Source organism: Hylobates moloch, unplaced genomic scaffold, assembly GCF_009828535.3.
Source record: "Hylobates moloch isolate HMO894 unplaced genomic scaffold, HMol_V3 SCAFFOLD_4, whole genome shotgun sequence".
NCBI classification, from domain to species: domain Eukaryota; kingdom Metazoa; phylum Chordata; class Mammalia; order Primates; family Hylobatidae; genus Hylobates; species Hylobates moloch.
The window spans coordinates 173,814,271-173,833,266 of NW_026652279.1; the positions used below are offsets into that span (position 1 = coordinate 173,814,271).

The 18,996-nt window shown below is 54.6% G+C and overlaps 1 protein-coding gene across 38 annotated transcripts in view; it reads left to right on the top strand.

The window, feature by feature from the left end:
• Window positions 1–18,996, top strand: part of MCF2L (MCF.2 cell line derived transforming sequence like) — a 202,252-nt gene that overhangs the window by 151,002 nt on the left and 32,254 nt on the right. For 22 of the 38 annotated variants that reach the window (XM_058438087.1, XM_058438088.1, XM_058438089.1 and 19 more), the window contains 2 exons: window positions 1,755–1,959; window positions 16,058–16,177. In XM_058438087.1, the coding sequence (XP_058294070.1) occupies window positions 1,755–1,959; window positions 16,058–16,177 (325 nt within the window). Of the gene's footprint in view, window positions 1–1,218; window positions 1,488–1,754; window positions 1,960–16,057; window positions 16,178–18,996 lie in introns of those variants that run through there. The other 16 variants (XM_058438110.1, XM_058438111.1, XM_032151349.2 and 13 more) reach the window with 4 other exon arrangements.

Below are 18,996 nucleotides of genomic sequence, written 5' to 3' on the forward strand. Positions count from 1 at the left end.
TCCAGGATCAGCTCCCTGGGTTGGAGTCCAAAGGCAGCTCTGACTACACCACCTGGGGCAAGAGGGAGGGGAGCTGGGTTCCGTCTCCGTGGCCTGGCACATCCAAGGTCCCTTTGTGGAAAAGGCACTTGTAGCGCCCGTTACTGGAGGATAACCTGTAACTTCGTGCCTCTCCCAAGGGAGCACGCAGGTCTACACGGGAAGTAAGATTCCCTGTACCCACTGTGTCTCACAGTTCAGAAAAAGTTGTCAAAGTGCTCAGACTCAAGAAGTAAATAAGGAAATATGAAAACATAACTTTCTTTCTTTCTTTTTTTGAGACAGTCTCGCTCTGTTGCCCAGGCTGGAGTGCGGTGGCACCATCGCAGCTCACTGCAACCTCAGGCTCCTGGGCCAAGCAATCTTCCCACCTCAGACTCCCAAGTAGCTGGGACCACAGGCATGTGCCACCACGCTCAGCTAATCTTTGTATTTTTCGTAGAGACAGGGTCTCATCTTGTTGCCCCGGCTGATCTCAAACTCCTGGGCTCCAATAATCCACACGCCTTAGCCTCCCAAAGTGCTGGGATTGCAGGCATGAACCACCATGCCCAGCTGAAAATATAACTTTAAAAAAAAATCTTAGCTCCGTAAGAACTAAGCCAGATCAGAAAACGAATTCTGCCTGTGGCCCCCACAGCTGTGAAATGGAGTCGCTGACTCCCCATTCTTGCGCACACGCTTAGTGCCCACTGCAGAAGGCTGCTTTGAATGCAGCCGTGTGTTTATTCCTGCACTCACCCAGAAGGTTTCTGCTGTTATTGAATCAAATTACCCCACACATGAGGCGTTTGTCACGGCCATTTGCAGACAGGGACACAGATGCAGCAGCACCCACCACACATGGGCGTTCGGGGGTCACTGCCTCGTCTCCATGTCTTGGGAGTTGCTGTTTCTGTCTTTAAATCCGAGCGTCAGAAGGATCGGAGACATCGACATAAATCCCTGGCTTGTTAATGATGCTCACAGCAAGCGGGCACGCCCACAGACTGCATAATTTATCTCCATCCTGCGGAATTCTGATTTTCATTTAAACCTAGGACATGTTCAGAGACTTGGAAATGAGCGATTCTAGCCCCTGCCTTAGGCGTGCCCATGTGGTTATTTCTGCTTTGGATTGGCTGGTGGTAGCAGCTGCTGGCATCATGCAATTGGCTTGGCTGCAGTGTGAGCCCGCGGAAGAGGGCTCTCCGCACCTACTCTGTGACTCAGGCTTCTGCTACCAGGCTCATCCGAGGACGGAGGCTGTCGTTATACAACGCGCAAGTGTGGTCTCTGTCACAGATGTGGCTGTCGCAGAGAGTGCTGCCTCCTCTCCCGTTTCCAGCAGATGCTTGGGAACCTTCAGAAGTCTTGGGGATTTTCCCCCAGCACCGTAGCAATGCCACCACGAGTGAATCCTTAACGTGGACCAGCACGGGCACCTCAGATGCCAGGACTGGTGTGATGTATGCGCCATAAGACTGCTTTGGAGGGTTTAGTCAGCTGGTCACCCAGGAAAGGAAAATGACTCGGCTCTTACTGTGGAATAGCAAGTGACTGAGCTCGGGAGAGATGTTCTGCCTGAATCTGTGAATCGAGGTGGTTGGTGTTAGGCTGAGAAATAAGAACACACCGCAAGTGCCTGCCCTTCCGTAGATGAGAACGGGTTCTGGGACTGCGGGGATGGGGCTGCCGGGGCCCCCGTGTGCCATACCTCTCATCTGGTATTGCAGAAATGGCATCGTGAATACGGTGGATCGCTCTCCCAGGAGGTTTTCTGAGGGGTTTCGTGGGCAGCCGGCTTCCCACCTGCACACATTAACGGCGGCGTCTCTTCCTCACTGCAGCCTGCAGGACGCTGGCATCGGATTCATCCTGGTGATAGATCGGCGGCGGGACAAATGGACCTCCGTGAAGGCGTCCGTCCTGCGCATCGCAGTAAGTGCCACTCGGGGCTCTGCCCTGCGCCCGGCCCCTCCTTGGGCTGCGTGACCGCATGGTGCTCTTCCTCTGTGTCTGCCGCGGTTCCTGCTTTGTGCTGAGTGGGACACGGCCCAGTCCCGGCGGGTGGAGGCTGGCACCAAGGCCCCCCCCCAACTTGGCCTCCCGAGGCGCTGGTGCCTGAGTGTGAGTTTTCCCAGATGAGGGAACTCTTAGGGAGCCTAGTGTGACTGGAAAACAATTTCCCCAGACAGGGCAGCCCATGTGTTTCCAAACACCGCGTCTGAGATGCTCGGGACTGAATATGCTTCTTACATATTTACACATTAGTGATTTTCTCCTTTCCAAATTGGGCCATCTATCTTTAGCTGCGACACTGAACGAGCCACCACCACCTCCCTTCCCCAGTGGGATTGAACATGCACTTCCTCTTACACAAAGCACAGCAGTCCTGACCAGGCAGGACGGGGGCTGTGTGCAGAGACGCTCCAGGCTGGAAGTTTGAAGCGGTACTGCACAGCTTTTCTAAGTGATTTTCTCCTTTCCAAATCGGGCCATCTATCTTTAGCTGCAACCCTGAGCGAGCCACCACCGCCTCCCTTCCCCAGTAACCCAGCCTCGCATGTAGCCACCCTCCTTTCCAAGGACTCTCCCTTGGCGTCCAAGAGTCTGTTTGCAGATTCTGCACGCTGCCTTCCGTAGCAGAAGAGGAGCTGGGTTTGCTGTTGGTTTTAACCCAGAGTAATCATTTAAGAGGGAAGAGATTAAGCCAGCAGAAGCCCCCAAGTCTTATTTTTGTCAGTAGCTCCCACCCGTATGCATGACCCTGGCGTGGAACATTTTTCACCCACGCTCGCTCTCCCCACCTGTCAGTCCAAGTTTCATTGCAGCCAAAGGACCAAAAAAGTCTGCCTGTCTGCCAGGAGGTGACCCAGAGCCTGAGTCCAGGCACCTGCATGTTTGCACGCCCGCCACAGCCCATCCCTCCCAGGCTCTGGGACCCTGGGTCCTCAGCTGTGATGGCACAACTGCTCCAAGCATTCCCCAGCACCAAACCCCAATGAAGTCAGATTCTCCTGGCCTCTCCTGGGTCCTGCATTCAGACTATCTTTGGGTTCCCCAGCCTCTCGGTGGCTGCTGGCTGCTGCGCCAAGATTCTGGGTATAGTGAAATAAGTCATTCCTTTCCCCACACATTGCCTCCTTCCTTCATCTTTTACAAGAATTAGGGGCCCCATATCTGCTCCGATGCCCACAACCTTCATCGTTTTGGGGCGAGCCTCTCCCTGAGCCGCTGGTTCTTACCTAAGTCTTTAGGATGAGGCATCTCCTTGCACCCCATGGCACCTTTCTGCCCCTCGCCGCGGCTTATCCCCGTTCCTGACCCTGCCTTAATCTGGCACACACCGCCTATGGCATCGTTATCTGAAATAATTCAAAACGCTTCAGGATGCTTCCAAAAAAAGTAGACGTGTATAGAATCGGTCTTCCTTTGTTTTAACACTGCATTCGTTTGCTTTTGTGTCACTATAAAGACATACTTGAGCTGGGTAATTGATAAAGAAAGAGGCGTAATTGGCTCACAGTTCTGCAGGCTGCACAGGCTTAGCACCTGCATCTTCTCGGCTTCTGGGGAGGCCTCAGGGAGCTGCCAGTCGTGGTGGAAGGCAATGGGGAGCCGGCATCACATGGTGAAAGAGGGAGCGAGAGAGAAGGGGGAGGTCCCAGGCTTTTGAACAGCCAGATCTCGAGTGAACTTACTGAGCGAGAACTCACCCATTACCAAGGGGATGGCGCTGAGCCATTCGTGAGGGGTCACGCCCGTGACTTAATCACCTCCCGCCAGGCCCCACCTCAGCACTGGGAATCGCATTTCAACATGAGACTTGGAGGGGACAAAAATCCCATCCATATCAAGTATCCCCAGAAATGTAGAAAGTTCTTTAGATAAAAGCCATCACCAGCTAATAGCAACGTGTGCCTTTAATTATTGTACGTTTTAAATAAGTTTGCACATGAAGTCATAGGTAACTCCAAAAATTAAATCATAAGAACCCACGGGATCAGACACACATGGACGGACAACAGATACTCTTGGGAAGCACACATCCGTCCTGGGCGGCGGGGGGGGTCCCACAATGTTCCCAGCAGGCACATCATCATTTAAAGAACAGACAACACCATTACAGCCACATCTTTCACACTTTCTGCCGCTGATATAAACCAACCATCGGGATGACTGGCTATTAGCAAGACGTGGGTGGTAGAAGTCGGCCTCCCTGCCAGGGCACTTGCGGTGTCAGGACGCACCTGGGTGCCTTTCATGCCCATGGGGTCCAGGCTCCTGCATCTTCACACGCCTGCCCCAGCCCGTCCTTCACACAGCTCACACCTCACTACGTGTGCCCCAGCCCCTCTGCTCACGCCTCACTACGTGTGCCCTGGCGCCCTCGCACACGCCTCACTACATGTGCCCCAGCGCCCTCGCACACGCATCACTACATGTGCCCCAGCGCCCTCGCACACGCATCACCACGTGTGTGTCTCAGATTAATCAGTCACTCCTGGGTTAGATGACAAGAGCCTCCCCAGATACGAGGTTACTTTTTAAGAAATACAAAAAATCATTTTCTAAAAGCAAAGTATTTCTGCGAGGTCACCCTACAGGATAGCGAAGCAGCCCACAGCAGACCCGTGATTTAGGCGTCGATCTTCAGCTGCTGAGTGTCCTGTTCTGCTCACCAAGTGTGTGATCGGATGAATTTCTTAAGCAGGTTGGCTCATCTTGAAAGCTCTGTCTTGTGAACGTCATAACTGAACAGTTAGTGTTTGAGTTTTTATTTTCGCATTGATTCTTACACCATAAAAATATGGCTTTTTCTATGCTTCCTTTAATTCTCGAGTTGACTGATATTGGTTTGGAAGTAACAGAAGCCAGCATTTTCCAGCAAAATCCCAGAATTCTCTCTGAACGCCAGTGCTTTCTTGCTATGAGAATTTATGTTCTTTTTTTTTTTTTTTTCTTTTTTTTGAGACGGAGTCTCGCTCTTTCGCCCAGGCTGGACTGCAGTGGCGCTGTCTCGGCTCACTGCAAGCTCCGCCTCTTGGGTTCACGCCATTCTCCTGCCTCAGCCTCCCAAGTAGCTGGGACTACAGGCACCTGCCACCATGCCCGGCTAATTTTTTATATTTTTAGTAGAGATGGGGTTTCACCCGTGTTAGCCAGGATGGTCTCAATCTCTTGGCCTCGTGATCCACCCGCCTCAGCCTCCCAAAGTGCTGGGATTACAGGCGTGAGCCACTGCGCCCGGCTTATGGTCATATTAATACACAGACTCTGTTTGTGTAGTCAGCACATTCTGAGACGTTTCTCTGTCCCAGGCACTGCTCGGGCATCACGGATGTGAGGGAGAAAATGAGCAAGGCTCACCGCCAGCTGGGTGAGGACAGTTGAGGGGCATCACAATGGGGTCACAGGCAGGGGCAGCAGGGAGCAGCCAGGAGGGTGGCTGAGCCATGGGGAGGGGCCAGAGTCAGGCCCCACATGCCAGGCCCCATCCACCTGGGCTGTGACCCCGGAGAGGGCGTCTTCCTGTCCCCAGGCCCCTGCTGCCCAGGAGCCCAGCTGCCTCCAGGAGGGTTTGGTGCAGGAGGGGCATGAGCAACCGGCAGGAGATGATGATGGTGGACATTGGATGGGCCAGGAGACATGGAGCTCACAGCCCTGGTTTCATGAAGGAGAAGTGGGCCACAAGGCCAAGGAGGCAGGAGGTTGGGGGGCGGGCGGTGGTGGCACTGTCATAGGAGCTGGTTGTGCACGTGCTGAGTCTCAGAGGGTCACTGGTCAAGGGAGTGAGGGCAGCTGTGGACCCGGCGAAGCCTGGGTCCTGGGCAGACCAGGAGGGGCGAGGGTCTCTGCCCTGGGGAAGGGGCAGGTGGTGGGGCTGGGAGGATGTCCCAGGCTCTGTCCATGGGCCACACACTCCCTGGAGAGGGCAGACCAGGGATGACCCCTTGGGCGTCTTGGTTCAGTTTTTTGGAGATGGTGCAGTTGACCTGATGTGGGGACACCAAGTAGTGCCTGCAGGGGGCACCTGGACGCCAACCCCTGGGCTCCAGGCCTTGACAGTGAGCTTTGGCTGGCCTAGGCTTCCACCTAAAGTGGCTTTAGGAAAACTAGCACTTAGCAACAGCCCAGGCCAGCCGAGCCCTCAAGCAGGTTTCCAAACAGGCACAGGCTCCAGCTGCCCAACCCCGCCAGGGTGCCCAGCTCATGGTGCTGCGGGTGCCACAAAGCAAGCCCACGGCAGAGACTTTACCTCCAAGCGCTCAGCCACCGAGGAAGACGCAGCGCTTACATAATGTGCCGTGATCCGGGGCTATTTTTAGCCACCATATGTGCTGTCTTAAGAGCTGAGCTCTCCCTAATTTGGGGTGTTCTTTTTTCTTTTTTGGATGCCTTCAGCATGGCTTGGAATAGAAAAATTAGACATTGGAAGAGCCAAAATCCAGTGTTCCTAAAACCAGGCGCCCAATCCAGAGCAAGACCCATGTGATGCTGAGGGCGTGTGGGAGCAGGATATGTTCACAGCTACCCACCCAGGGGCTCAACGCACCCATCAACGGCAGAAAGACGAGACCCTCCTCCAACAACTCACGTCTCTTCTCCCTTAGACAGTTGTGCGGTCCTCAGATAGAAGCATCTCTTATAAAATGCTGTTGCAAAACCTAACCCTCTTCCACTGTACCACGTGTGTGTGTGTGAGTGTGACTGTGTGTGGCAGTGAGTGTGCGAGTGTGTGGGTGTGAGTGTGAGACTGAATGTGTGTGTGAGTGTGACTGTGAGAGTGTGGGTGTGAGTGTGGGTGTGAGACTGTGTGTAAGTGTGTGTGTGGAGTGTGTGAGTGCAAGAGAGTGTGAGAGAGTGTGTGGGTGTGTGTGACTGTGAGGGTGTGTGTGTGGGGGTGTGTGTGACTGAAAGTGTGAGTGTGTGAGAGTGTGTGTGTGTGTTCACATTTTGGGAATTTGCAATAGAGTATATATATTCATGTTTAGAGCTAGCCTAAATCAAACTAAATCTAGGTCCTCAAGTAGGTGGCTGGAGAAAGTGAATCTGATTTTTAGACTGTGTGGGGCCAGAACTCTGTTTTTCCTGTAACACTGGTGCAGTGTGTGTGCAGGAAAGGTAGAAAACGAGGTGTCTGAGGGACGCCGGACTTCCAGGTCGTCCAGCAAATCCTTAACATTGGCAAAGTACAATTGTATGCGGCCCCGCGACCGGATTCCTCCCCTGTGCCAGCTACTGGGGCCCTGCGGAGGAGCTCACCGTGGGGGTGGTGGGAGCGGTGGGGACGTGGGAGCAGTGGGGGCTGGGGCGGGGGGAGCGGGGGGGGGGGGGGCGGTGGGGGCGGGGGGGGGACAGTGGGAGCAGGGGGGCGGTGGGAGCGGTGCTAACTCCAGGAGGACTTCCCGGCGGAGGTGATGCTTGGTGAGAGCCTGACGGGAGGAGGAATTGTCCAGATGGAGGGGGGCGAGGAGATTCCCCTGGGAACACAAAGCAGCCCTGGGGTCAGGGGCTAGAGCGCTGGCTGCCGAGGGAGAGAGGGCCAGGTCCATGTGCCCCTCTCTGAAGAGGCAAGACCGTCCCCAGCGCAGGGAACTGAAATGCGCGCTGCATAACTGTGGCGACATGGGGGTGGGGGACCCAGCTCTTCCCAGTGTGGCTGAGCTTTCTCAGAACACGGCTGCTGTGTGCAGCCAGCACCTGCCCAGGTGAGCACAGCCCCACCGTGGGGGACGGAAGGGGACCAGGACCTGCAGGGTATCTCCTATGCACCACCTGCTGTGGCAGATGCATTTCAGCGCACCCTGCGCGTTCATCAACCGCCGATTACAGGGGAGGAGCTGGGCTTCGGGGCGACGAGGGAACCTGCCGACGGGGTGGGGCGGCTCTGGGGGCGGCCTGGGCCTTTCTTTCTCTGAAGCCCGAGCTCTCTCCCTACTCCGGTGGTCCCAGGGCCACGGCGGTGGGCGGGGCTGGTCATGCAGAATATTGCAGGGGGAGGCAGCCCGTGAGGCTTCCACGACGCTGAGAGCGTCTATTTAAACGACTGTCCTTCATCCGAAGGTTCGCTCCTCCCACCTAACCGAGGCTTTAACAGCCTTGAGGTATCTAGCAGGGGTGGGAGGTCAGAGGCCCCCAGCCCTTCTTCACTGTGTATTTCCTGGAACATGGAATCCAAGGGTCCAGTAACGGCGGCATGAGCCACTTTGCTTTTCTCTCTAAAGACCTCGGAGGCGACACAGTAAATAACAAGGTTGTCTTAGTCCAGGTCTACTGCTTATATGTCAGAGTGTCTGAAACTGGGTACTTTACAACGAAAAGGAACTCATGCCTTGCAGTTGAGGAGCCGCATCTGGTGAGATCCCTCTTGCTGGTGGGTCCTGAGGCGGTGCGGGACCTCACCTGGCGAGGGGAGAGTGGGCCAGCCCAGGGCTGCCTGCCCTGCCTACAAAGCCACCAGGCCCCCACCCACCCCCACGACAGTCCATTAATCCGTGAATCCGTGAATGGATGAATCCATTCGTGAGGGTGGGGCCATCCTGACCCAGTTGCCTCTGAAAGGTACTGCCTCCCAATGCTGCCACGAGTTTCGAAGTTTGATAGGGATGAACATTCCAACCACACCAAATGTAATTTCAGAAGTGCTGAAAGAATCGATTTTAAATGTTCTCAGCACAGAAAACTGGTGAGTGGGTGAGGTGATGGATCGGTTAATTGGCTTGATTTAATCATTCCACTGAGGATACTTATAGCAAAACATCACTGGGTGCCCTGTAAGTAGATACAATCATGATTTGTCAGTTAAACGTAGAAACATTTTTTAAAAAAGATAAACAGAGAAAAAGAGCTCTGAGACCCAGGCTCACTCAGCGGCTTTTTCTCGCAGAGAAGAGGAAGGAGCCCCGGGGTTCCTGGGACCAGGTGTCTCGAGGCTCCGTGTGGGGCCGAGGACCCTGCAGGCCACGCCGGCTTCCCTGACTGATAAACCCAGAGCCAGGCCTTGCCGGTGAGAGGCCGGGGACTGCTGGCTGAGCTTCTCCAGCACTGCTCTTCACTCCCCTTGATGTCTGGAGTGAGACTATTTGCCTGGTTTATTTTTTTCAGCTTAGAGCTCGTTGCACGGAGTCAGAGCCTGCATCCCGGTGGCTCAGGCATTTGAGTGAAGGTTGGATCAGGAGGGAGGGGAGATGCAGCTGCCCCACGCGTGGAGGAGAAGAGCTGTGAGCTGCAGCAGCCTCCTGTCTTTTTCCTCTCAACTTTCAGTTCAGAAAAATTTCAGACCTGCAGAAAACTTGGCAGAGTCTCACAGTGAACAAACCTCAGCTGTGGTCATTGACAAAGTGCCCATTTGTGTGTGTGTGTGTATATAGAAACACACAGACACATCACACACACACAGAGACACAGACGTGTACACACATCACACACAGACATAGACACAGACATGTACACACATCATACAGACACATCACACAGACACAAAACACATCACATAGACTCACAGACACACATATATATACACATATACCCACACATCACATAAACACACACATATCACACAGACATGCATACACTCAGAGACATACATCACACAGGCACAGAGACACACATCACACACACACAGACACACAAACACACACATATATACACATACACACACATCACATAAACACAGACACACACACACACACACGTTTTGCTGGTGAGAGCCGGCTCTGCCATCATGTCTGTTCATCCCGGATTGCTGACAATGGTGTCCCCTGAGAGGAGCCACCCTCTGCGTAACCACAAGCGAGTCAGCATTGCGGCCACACCGCCCTCTGGACGCCCACACATGGGGCTTTCTCCACGTGCCATGTCATGTCCTTCCTGTATTTTGTTAAAATCCAGGTCCGGTGAAGGACGGCGCCCACGTCAGCTGTCCACCCTTCTCAGTCGTCTCTAATCCACCCAGTTGTTGGTTTTTGTTTTGCTTTCTGTCTTTTGTGAGATTGAGATTTGCAAAGGGTTGAAGCCAGTTGCTTTGTGGAATATCCTTTCATCTGGTTTCCTTGTAATTAGGTTCCACGTGGTCCTTTGGGGTGGGAATCCTGGTGGGTGAGCTTCTGGGGCAGCCTGTGGAGGCCCAGGATGTCCGTGTGTCCCGTGATTGGGGCGGTGTCGTGTGCTCAGATGGCCAAGGAGGCGTCCGGATTTCCCCAGGAGAAGGTGCCTCTCCTCTTGGTGATCAGTGGGTCGTATGTGGTGATGCTCAGGACAGGGCGAAGGTCCCGTGGCTGAGGTGTCCACTGACCGTTTCTGCCTGAATGGGTAGGTCGGTGGTGGTTGCCACAGGGCTGTGTTTTCGAGGGGGAGTGGCAGGTGCCTGGTGTCTGCATCCACACCTGCCTGGGAGCCTCCTTCCATTTCTTACTCCGTCACCTCCCGTGTCCCTGCAGCTGGGTCTGCAGTGATCTTCCCTCTACTCTCTGCCTCTGCAGAGTGAGGTTTTGCACTAATTGCAAAGTAAACATGCACGCCCCTTCAGGGTCCCGGTCCTTAGGGATCTGGTTAACCAGTTGACCAGAGAAACAACCCGAATACTCCTCCACTCTTGATGGGAGCTCAGTTCACACGGCTCCAAATCGGTGAAATGCAACCAACGCTGGGCAGAACCTTGGCAGAACTTTGCTAGCGTCTGCTGAGAAGCCGGGGGGAGGTTCTGGGGCTTGGCTTGAGCTGTGGGGTGAGTGTGGGAGAGACGGCGAGCGGGTTCCCACCAATCAATCAACAGACTGTCCTGTTTTCATAGTAGTCCCCGCCCAAATGTCATTCGAGTCCAATCTCAGGATCCTGGATGTACGCCTGTTCTCCAGGTCTGCTTCCTGTGAAATTCGTGGAGATTATTGTACATTCTGGAGTGGGGGTGCGATTGGATGTGTGTCTGCAGATTCTCCCTGTATTTTCTCCCAGGCTTTCTAGAGGACCATTTGCCAGGGGACCAGTCCCCAAACGGCTGCGCTTTTAGGATTGGTTTTAGGAGCGATGGCCTCACGCACTCAGCAGCGACCATCCTGAGCACTTGTGTCTGAACATCCGCGGGAACAGGGTCCATGCCCATTGTTTTCCCCACCCGGTCCAGCGTCTCGGATTCCGGCTCTAAAGTCTTCTTCATCTGTTAACACAGAGACACAAGCAAACTTTCAAATGCATATTTTTATATAAACTTGTGTTTACTTTTTGGCTACTGTCAGACAAGTGTAATTGGTGAGGTTTCAGCTGCTCTGAAATTAAATATATAATGTCAAGCTGGATAGGTGTGGCTTGGAGCAGACCTTAAGGAAGGTGATTGGAACTTGGGGAGGGTTTGTCAAACAGGGTTCCCCTAAGTACCCAGTTCTACAAAGTTCCCAGCATGCCCTGTTGCTTTAGCTGCATTGGTAACTATATGCAGCGATTGTTTTGTTAGTCTCTAAGAATATTAACTCAGAAACCAGTGAACTCTTTTTCTATCTCCAGACTACAATGCTGTGGTCACACACGTATCTGTTCCTGAGTTCATCCAGGTCAGCTCAGAAAATGAGCAATTTTGTTTTCATATTAGATAGAAACCTATAGGATTACCTTACTGTTGAATAATTTACAAAAAGACTCAACAGCCTCCATCCTAAATCCTTCATCCAGTTACCATTTATACTTATCCCCATCTTTTAAAATAAAGTTTTTATTTTAGACCTTTCCCCAGCTTTTAATACAAATGGTCGACTCCAATTCAGAGAAAATTTGATTTGCTGTTATATTTATTCAGAGTATGTGTTTGTGTACATCGTTAGCACCTTCTCACTCAGCTAGGATCTTCCAATTTATTCTATTTAATATAATGATCCAATAACTTAAAATACAAAACACTAAAACTGAGCCAAGGAAGAAGGGGTCATGTTTGATGCTGGCAGAGCCTCCAGGGACCGGCCTTGCTGCGGGGGTACGCTTCGCCCCCAGAGGCTTTAGGGGCAAATAGCTGCACCTGCTGGAGACGTGGAATCCCCCCCCCGACACACACACACACACACACACACACACCTGGCTTCATCTCCGAGCTTCAGGCTCTCAGCCTGTCCTTAAAGATCCAGGTGATAAAAACAACAGTGAAATGTAGAAGAGCATGATTCATTGCACCTCCAGAAAAAGACTGGTTTTCCGTAAATAGTGGTGTCCAGTTTCACAGCAGTGTGAGGGGTTTTCAGTCCGCTCACTGCCGAGACACAGAATCTGCCCTGGGGCATCCCACTCTTTGGGGCTTGCTTCTCGAAGGAGAACTGCCTGGGCGCCCCGTCCACCAGGATTGCGCTCCCCACAGATGCTCAGCTCACGATTCCTGCTTGTAATTCAGCCTGTCCGTCACAGCATCTCACCCACACGTGCTCCCTGCAGAAGGTGAATGGCCGTGGCCTTAGTCTACGTCCAGGCATCATGTGAGATGGTGGGGCAGAGAGGGCTCAGATGCAGGGCCCCTCCAGAGCACTTCCCTGAGGGCCGCAGGTGGAGGGAATGGGTGTGGAGGGCAGCAGAGACAGGAGAGTCTCCTGGAAGCCATCAGCCTCCCCTCCCTCATCCACTCCGCAGCAGACACCCACAGAGCACCTGCCAAGTGTGCCAGCCACTGAGGGCCGTGGTCCCTGCCCTCCCCATGCAATGCAAATGAAGCAGAGGTCTCCATGGGAGGGGTCCTGTGGGAAAGGTGTGCAGTGTCCACCCAGCGACAGGACATTGTCCACCTGCCCTGGACGGGGAGGGCAGCCGCCCAGTGACTGAGCCCTTAGTTTATGCACATGGGGCAGGGGCACATCTCTGGTTTTAATTCCTACAAGGCAGTCAGGTGACCTGGTTCATGTTTGGGTGCTGACTGTTTGGGTGCTGAGTGGGCGCTGAGTGTTTGGGTGCTGAGTGTTTAGGTGCTTTGTGGGTGCAGAGTGTTTTGGTGCTGTGTGTTCGGGTGCTGAGTGTTTGGATGCTGAGTGTTTCAGCACTGAGTGGGTGCTGAGTGTTTGGGTGCTGTGTGTTTGGGTGCTGAGTGTTTTGGCACTGAGTGGGTGCTGAGTGTTTGGGTGCTGAGTGTTTGGGTGCTGAGTGTTTGGGTGCTGTGTGTTTGGGCACTGAGTGGGTGCTGAGTGTTTGGGTGCTGAGTGTTTCGGCACTGAGTGGGTGCTGAATGTTTGGGTGCTGAGTGTTTAGGTGCTGAGTGTTTAGGTGCTGTGTGTTTCGGTGCTGAGTGTTTAGGTGCTGTGTGTTTGGGTGCTGAGTGTTTGGGTGCTGTGTTTAGGTGCTGTGTGTTTGGGTGCTGAGTGTTTGGGTGCTGTGTTTGGGTGCTGAATGTTTGGGTGCTGTTTCAGCACTGAGTGGGTGCTGAGTGTTTGGGTGCCAAGTGTGTGGGCGCTGAGTGGGTGCTGTGTGTTTGGGCACTGAGTGTTTCGGTGCTGAGTGGGCATTGAGTGGGCACTGTGTGTTTGGGTGCTGAGTGGGCACTGTGTGTTTGGGCACTGAGTGTTTGGGCGCTGAGTGGGTGCTGAGCATTTTGGTGCTGAGTGTTTGGGTGCTGAGTGGGTGCTGTGTGTTTGGGTGCTGAGGGGGTGCTGAGTGTTTAGGTGCTGTGTGTTTGGGTGCTGAGTGTTGGGTGCTGTGTGTTTGGGTGCTGAGTGTTTAGTAGCTGTGTGTTTGCTGTGTGGTTGCTGTGTGTTTGGGCGCTGAGTGTTTGGGTGATGTGTGTGTGTTTGGGCGCTGAGTGGGCGCTGAGTATTTAGGTGCTGAGTGGGCGCTGAGTGTTTGGGTGCTGAGTGGGCGCTGAGTATTTAGGTGCTGAGTGGGCGCTGAGTGTTTGGGTGCTGAGTGGGCACTGAGTATTTAGGTGCTCAGTGGGCGCTGAGTGTTTGGGCGCTGAGTGTTTGGGTGCTGAGTGGGCGCTGAGTGGGCGCTGAGTATTTAGGTGCTGAGTGGGCGCTGAGTCTTTGGGCGCTGAGTGTTTGGGCACTGAGTGTTTGGGCCCTGAGTGTTTGGGCGCTGAGTGTTTGGGTGATGTGTGTGTGGGCGCTGAGTGGGCGCTGAGTGTTTGGGTGATGTGTGTGTGAGCGCTGAGTGGGCACTGAGTGTTTAGGTGCTGAGTGTTTGGGTGCTGAGTGTTTGGGTGATGTGTGTTTGGGTGATGTGTGTGTGGGCGCTGAGTGGGCGCTGAGTGTTTGGGTGCCAAGTGGGCGCTGAGTGTTTGGGTGATGTGTGTTTGGGTGATGTGTGTTTGGGCGCTGAGTGGGCGCTGAGTGTTTAGGTGCTGAGTGTTTGGGTGCTGAGTGTTTCGGTGCTGTTTGGGTGCTGAGTGTTTGGGTGCTGAGTGTTTCAGCACTGTTTGGGTGCTGAATGTTTGGGTGCTGAGTGTTTCAGCGCTGTTTGGGTGCTGAATGTTTCGGCACTGTTTGGGTGCTGAGTGGGCGCTGAGTGTTTGGGTGCTGAGTGTTTGGGTGCTGAGGACAGGCTTGTCAAGGTCTTGCTACTAGGATTCCACAACTGTGGAAAAGGCATTGTATAATCCTAAGTGAGGTCCCAGCACTTATGTTGCAATCCCAGAGCTGGGTTGGAACTTGGGGTGCGCGATCTAGAATTCCCCCCTGAGACCACGTTGTCAGCAGTAGAGATGAGCCCAGGTGTCTCTGCAGCCAACGTGGCCGGAGGGCCCAGCCTTGGCCCATGCCCCACGCATCCCCTGACTTCAGACCCTACCCCAGCTTCCTGACCTCAGGGCCCTCTTCTTATGGTCCTCGCTAGGCCAGCCTGGACATTGAAGTGTGGTTGGGGTAGTGCCCAGCCAGGATGGTCACTCCTCCTCCAGTCCTTGCTGCTATATTCTTTTCGGGCTTTAGAGCAATGCCATTCTTTTCTATATGTCATATTTTAGGTGCATTTAACTTAGTTATCCAGAAATCAAACTCAGTTGCTTCACAATTTCTTTTTTGGTGATGGGGTCTCCCTGGATTTCAGCATCTGGACATAACTTGGCGTCAAGAGCAGCCGTCACTGCACATCTGTCATCGCAGCTCTTGAGCGCTTCCTTGGTGCAGGCGCCCACTGAACGCCACACACGCCTTGGTCCATTCCATCTTCGAAAGGGTGTCATGAGTAGGCACTGCCGCTCTCCCCACTTTCCCAATGGAGAAGCTGAGACACAGAGAAGGGGAGTGACCTACCCAAGGTCCCACGCCTTGTAAGAGGCAGAGCCAGTTTCCAAATAAATTCATGTAACTGTGTCCAAGGCCATGTGTGCACACCAGGGCACAAGATTATTTTTATTTTTGTAGGTAACACACATATGTGTCTATGTTGCTTTTATGAAATTTGACAAGTGTCTTGGTTTCCTGGGGCCATGGTAACAAAGTAACTACAGACTGGCCACTGGACGCACAGAAGCTGTTCCCTCCCAGCCCTGGAGGCGGAGTCTGAACTCAGGCGTGGCCAGGGCAGGCTCCTTCCAAGGGAGCGTCTCTCTGCTCGAGGCCTCTCTCCAGCTTCTGGCCTGGCTGCCTCCAGGGTCTCCCTGGGTGTGGAAGCACCGCCTCCGCCTCCACCAGCAAATTCTCTGGGAGCTCTCCACAGGGTGCTGGGATCGGGGCCTGCCCTAATGACCTCGCTTTACCTTGGTTACCTCTGTAAAGACCCTGTCACCAACCAAGGTCACGTTCGGAGGCACTGGGAGTTAGGCTTCAACATCATAATTTGGGGGGACACAGCTCAGCCCCTAACAACTGTCGTAAGCTTTGGACTTTTACATTTGTAAGCAGCATAACGTTCTACCAAGGCATGAGGCTTTTCCTCCTTTTCTTTTAGAAAAGGGTGATGCCTGTCACAGAGGCCAGCATTTCTACCATGTTTATCTGAGCATAAACCTGCTGCGTTGAGGATGCCCGGCCACGAGCTGCGCCTCCCGGGTCAGCCCAGCGTGCAGGCAGTGCGCTAGGGGGGCTGCTGTCCGCAGAGCACGCTGCAGGCTCTTGTCTCTCACCCTCTCTCGCAGGCATCTTTCCCGGCAAACCTGCAGCTCGTTCTCGTGCTTCGCCCGACGGGTTTTTTCCAAAGGACTCTCTCCGACATCGCTTTCAAATTCAATAGAGATGACTTTAAGATGAAGGTGCCGGTAAGTGCCCCCCGCCTCCGTCCTGCGGGAACAGAATGGAACTAATTGCCGTCCTGGCCCATCTGTGATCATCAAAATCCTCGAGGAGCTGACTTCAGGGCCACGCGGTCAACAAAACCCCGCAGGACCTGGTGGGAAGTTGCACCTCCTCAACGCTGTCAGAAGCAGCGCAGTCCTTTCTTCCCCCACCTCTGCCCCCAGCCCCCACCCCGCTGGAGGTGCACAGAGCATCAACCTCAGACAGGCCACCCTGTGGGCATCCCATCAGGACGCGGGTCACGTGACATTCATACCCCCAGGAAAACTGCAGAGCTCGAGACCCTAAGGGCTGAGAGTCCCCCAGCCCACCCGCGAGGAACTCAGCCCAGGCCCTGCCTGCGCCCCAGGGATGAGAGAAGGGCGGGGAGGGGGCTGTAAGCATCCCTGGACCTGGGAGGGAGCACCCACTGCTGGCAGGGAAGGGCCGGACCTGTCCGGGAGCAGCCAACAGGGTGAGCCCTGCCCCATCGCCACCATACCATCCCGGCACAGGGCAGCGTCTCCCAACACTGCCCACCAAGAAAGCACCTTCAGCCCTGATCCGCTGTCCTTTAGAGAACAAAGGCTTCACAAAGTCCCTTAGAGCCTGTGGAGCCCGGTCACCAGCCCAAGCTGTGTAGCTCCCCCGGAGAGCCCTAGTCAGCTGCCTCGGCGAGCTCACATCTTCTCTGCCACAAAGAGAACAGAGACTTATGGGCCAGCACCAGGCATCTCAGAGCCCCCCACGGCACCAGCCAGACGCTGCTGGAAACCAGGCAATCTGGGGTGCAGGTCGCTCAGTGTGAAGCTACTCCATGTGCCCTGGGAATCATGTGGCACCAGCCCTCCCTCCCCACCCTCATTGCACTACAGCCTCAATGCCAAACATGCGAGAGCCCTTCTCTGACAGGGAAGAAAACTGGGCCTGGCCCCTGCGTACTGCCCCCTCTCCCCTCCCCTCCCCTCCCCCTCCCCCTCCCCCTCCCCTTCCCCCTTCCTCTCCCCCTGCCCGAGACAGCCCTGGGGGCCACAAGGCCCCATCCACTCTGCCCACCCCCCTGCAGTCCACTCCGGGTGTCGCCCATGACCCTGGTACCTGGCCTGGAGCAGTAACTGCAGGTGCAGGGCGGTCTGCATGGCACCTGTGGGGCTCTGTGCCATCGTGCTTTGGTGGCCCCAGAACCACCAGCTTCCAAGCCATTGGGAAGCTCTGTGCATGCACCGTTTTTTGTAGCCTTGGAGAAGCCTTAGTTTCTGAACAGTCCGTTCCCTAGAGACGACCAGCGACAAAACCATGCAGAGCAGGGACCTGTGGGCAGTGGGAGGCTCATGTCCGACAACAGGATGAGCTGGGCATTGCGTGTGCAGCTCAGCACCCCGCAGACAGCACCTCTTGTGGTGGCATGTGCAGCTCAGCACCCCGGAGACAGCTCTTCTTGTGGTGGCATGTGCAGCTCAGCACCCCGCAGACAGCTCCTGTCGTGGTGGCATGTGTAGCTCAGCACCCCGCAGACAGCACTTCTTGTGGTGGCATGTGCAGCTCAGCACTTCTTGTGGTGGCATGTGCAGCTCAGCACCCCGCAGACAGCGCCTCTTGTGGTGGCGTGTGCAGCTCAGAGCTCCTCTGATAGTGCCTCTCATGGTGGCGTGTGCAGCTCAGGGCCCCGCCGACAGCACCTCTCGTGGTAGCGTGTGCGTGTTATGGCCCTTATGATAGAGATAACTCCGTGTGCCCTCCTTCCCTCCTGTTTGGCAGGCACTGCACACTAGCCATTGGCTTTGTGACCACAGACGTGTCACGGGGAGCAAGACCGACCTCACAGGTCATCCATGACACAGGCTCCCCTGCACAATGGCTCCACAGCAAGCTGGCAAAATGGGTTTCACAGAAGTCAACAGCATCTTCAAACTCACAGCCCCACTTAGATAATTCCTGAAATTAGAGTGGACGATGTGAAGAATGCAGTTGTTGACACGTGTGTGTCCATGTTTCAGTGCTGTGTGCTGAACTCAGCTATAGAAAGGAGACATGAGGGAGAACAGTGGCCCCGGCACCTCTGCTGCTGTGACTGACTATCCAAACCCGTGGATGGAGTGACCTCAAAAAGGGCAAGAGAAATGCAGAAAAATGAAGACAAGGCACATGTAGAGGAGCTTATGTGGCCGTCGCAACCACAGGTTTCCCGCGTAACCGTAACCATGTGGGAACTGCCAGCCACTCTCCCCGTCCGGCCTCATGCTGCTGTGTTGATTTCAACTGGTGTCTACAATGACCACAGGGTATTTTCGGCAGGAACGGGGACAAACATGATCACCCTTCCCATCAGAGCACTGTTTGATGGTGTTGCTGGAGGAGGTGTCAATGCCTATTGGCGTGTCCTTGGCCATCACAGGCCACACTCATGTTGAGTTTTGTGCACCTCCAACAGCGCCATTTGCTGCTCACCGTGGTGTGATGAGCTCAGGCACGATGTTCCCATTTACGAAGGAGGCAGCTGAGACACAGAGAGAGTGGGCGGCTGGCCTGCGGGCGAGTGGGACCCACATCCGGGTCCACACAAGTCCGAAGCCAGACTCCCCGTCCGCACAGCCGCCCACAATGTCCAGGCGCCGCCATCCGCTCAGCCGCGCACAGTGTCCAGACACCCCTGTCCACACAGCCGCCCACAGCGTCCAGACACCCCTGTCCGCACAGCCGCCCACAGCGTCCAGACACCCCTGTCCGCACAGCCGCCCACAATGTCCAGGCACCACCATCCGCTCAGCTGCACACGGCGTCCAGACACCCCTGTCCACACAGC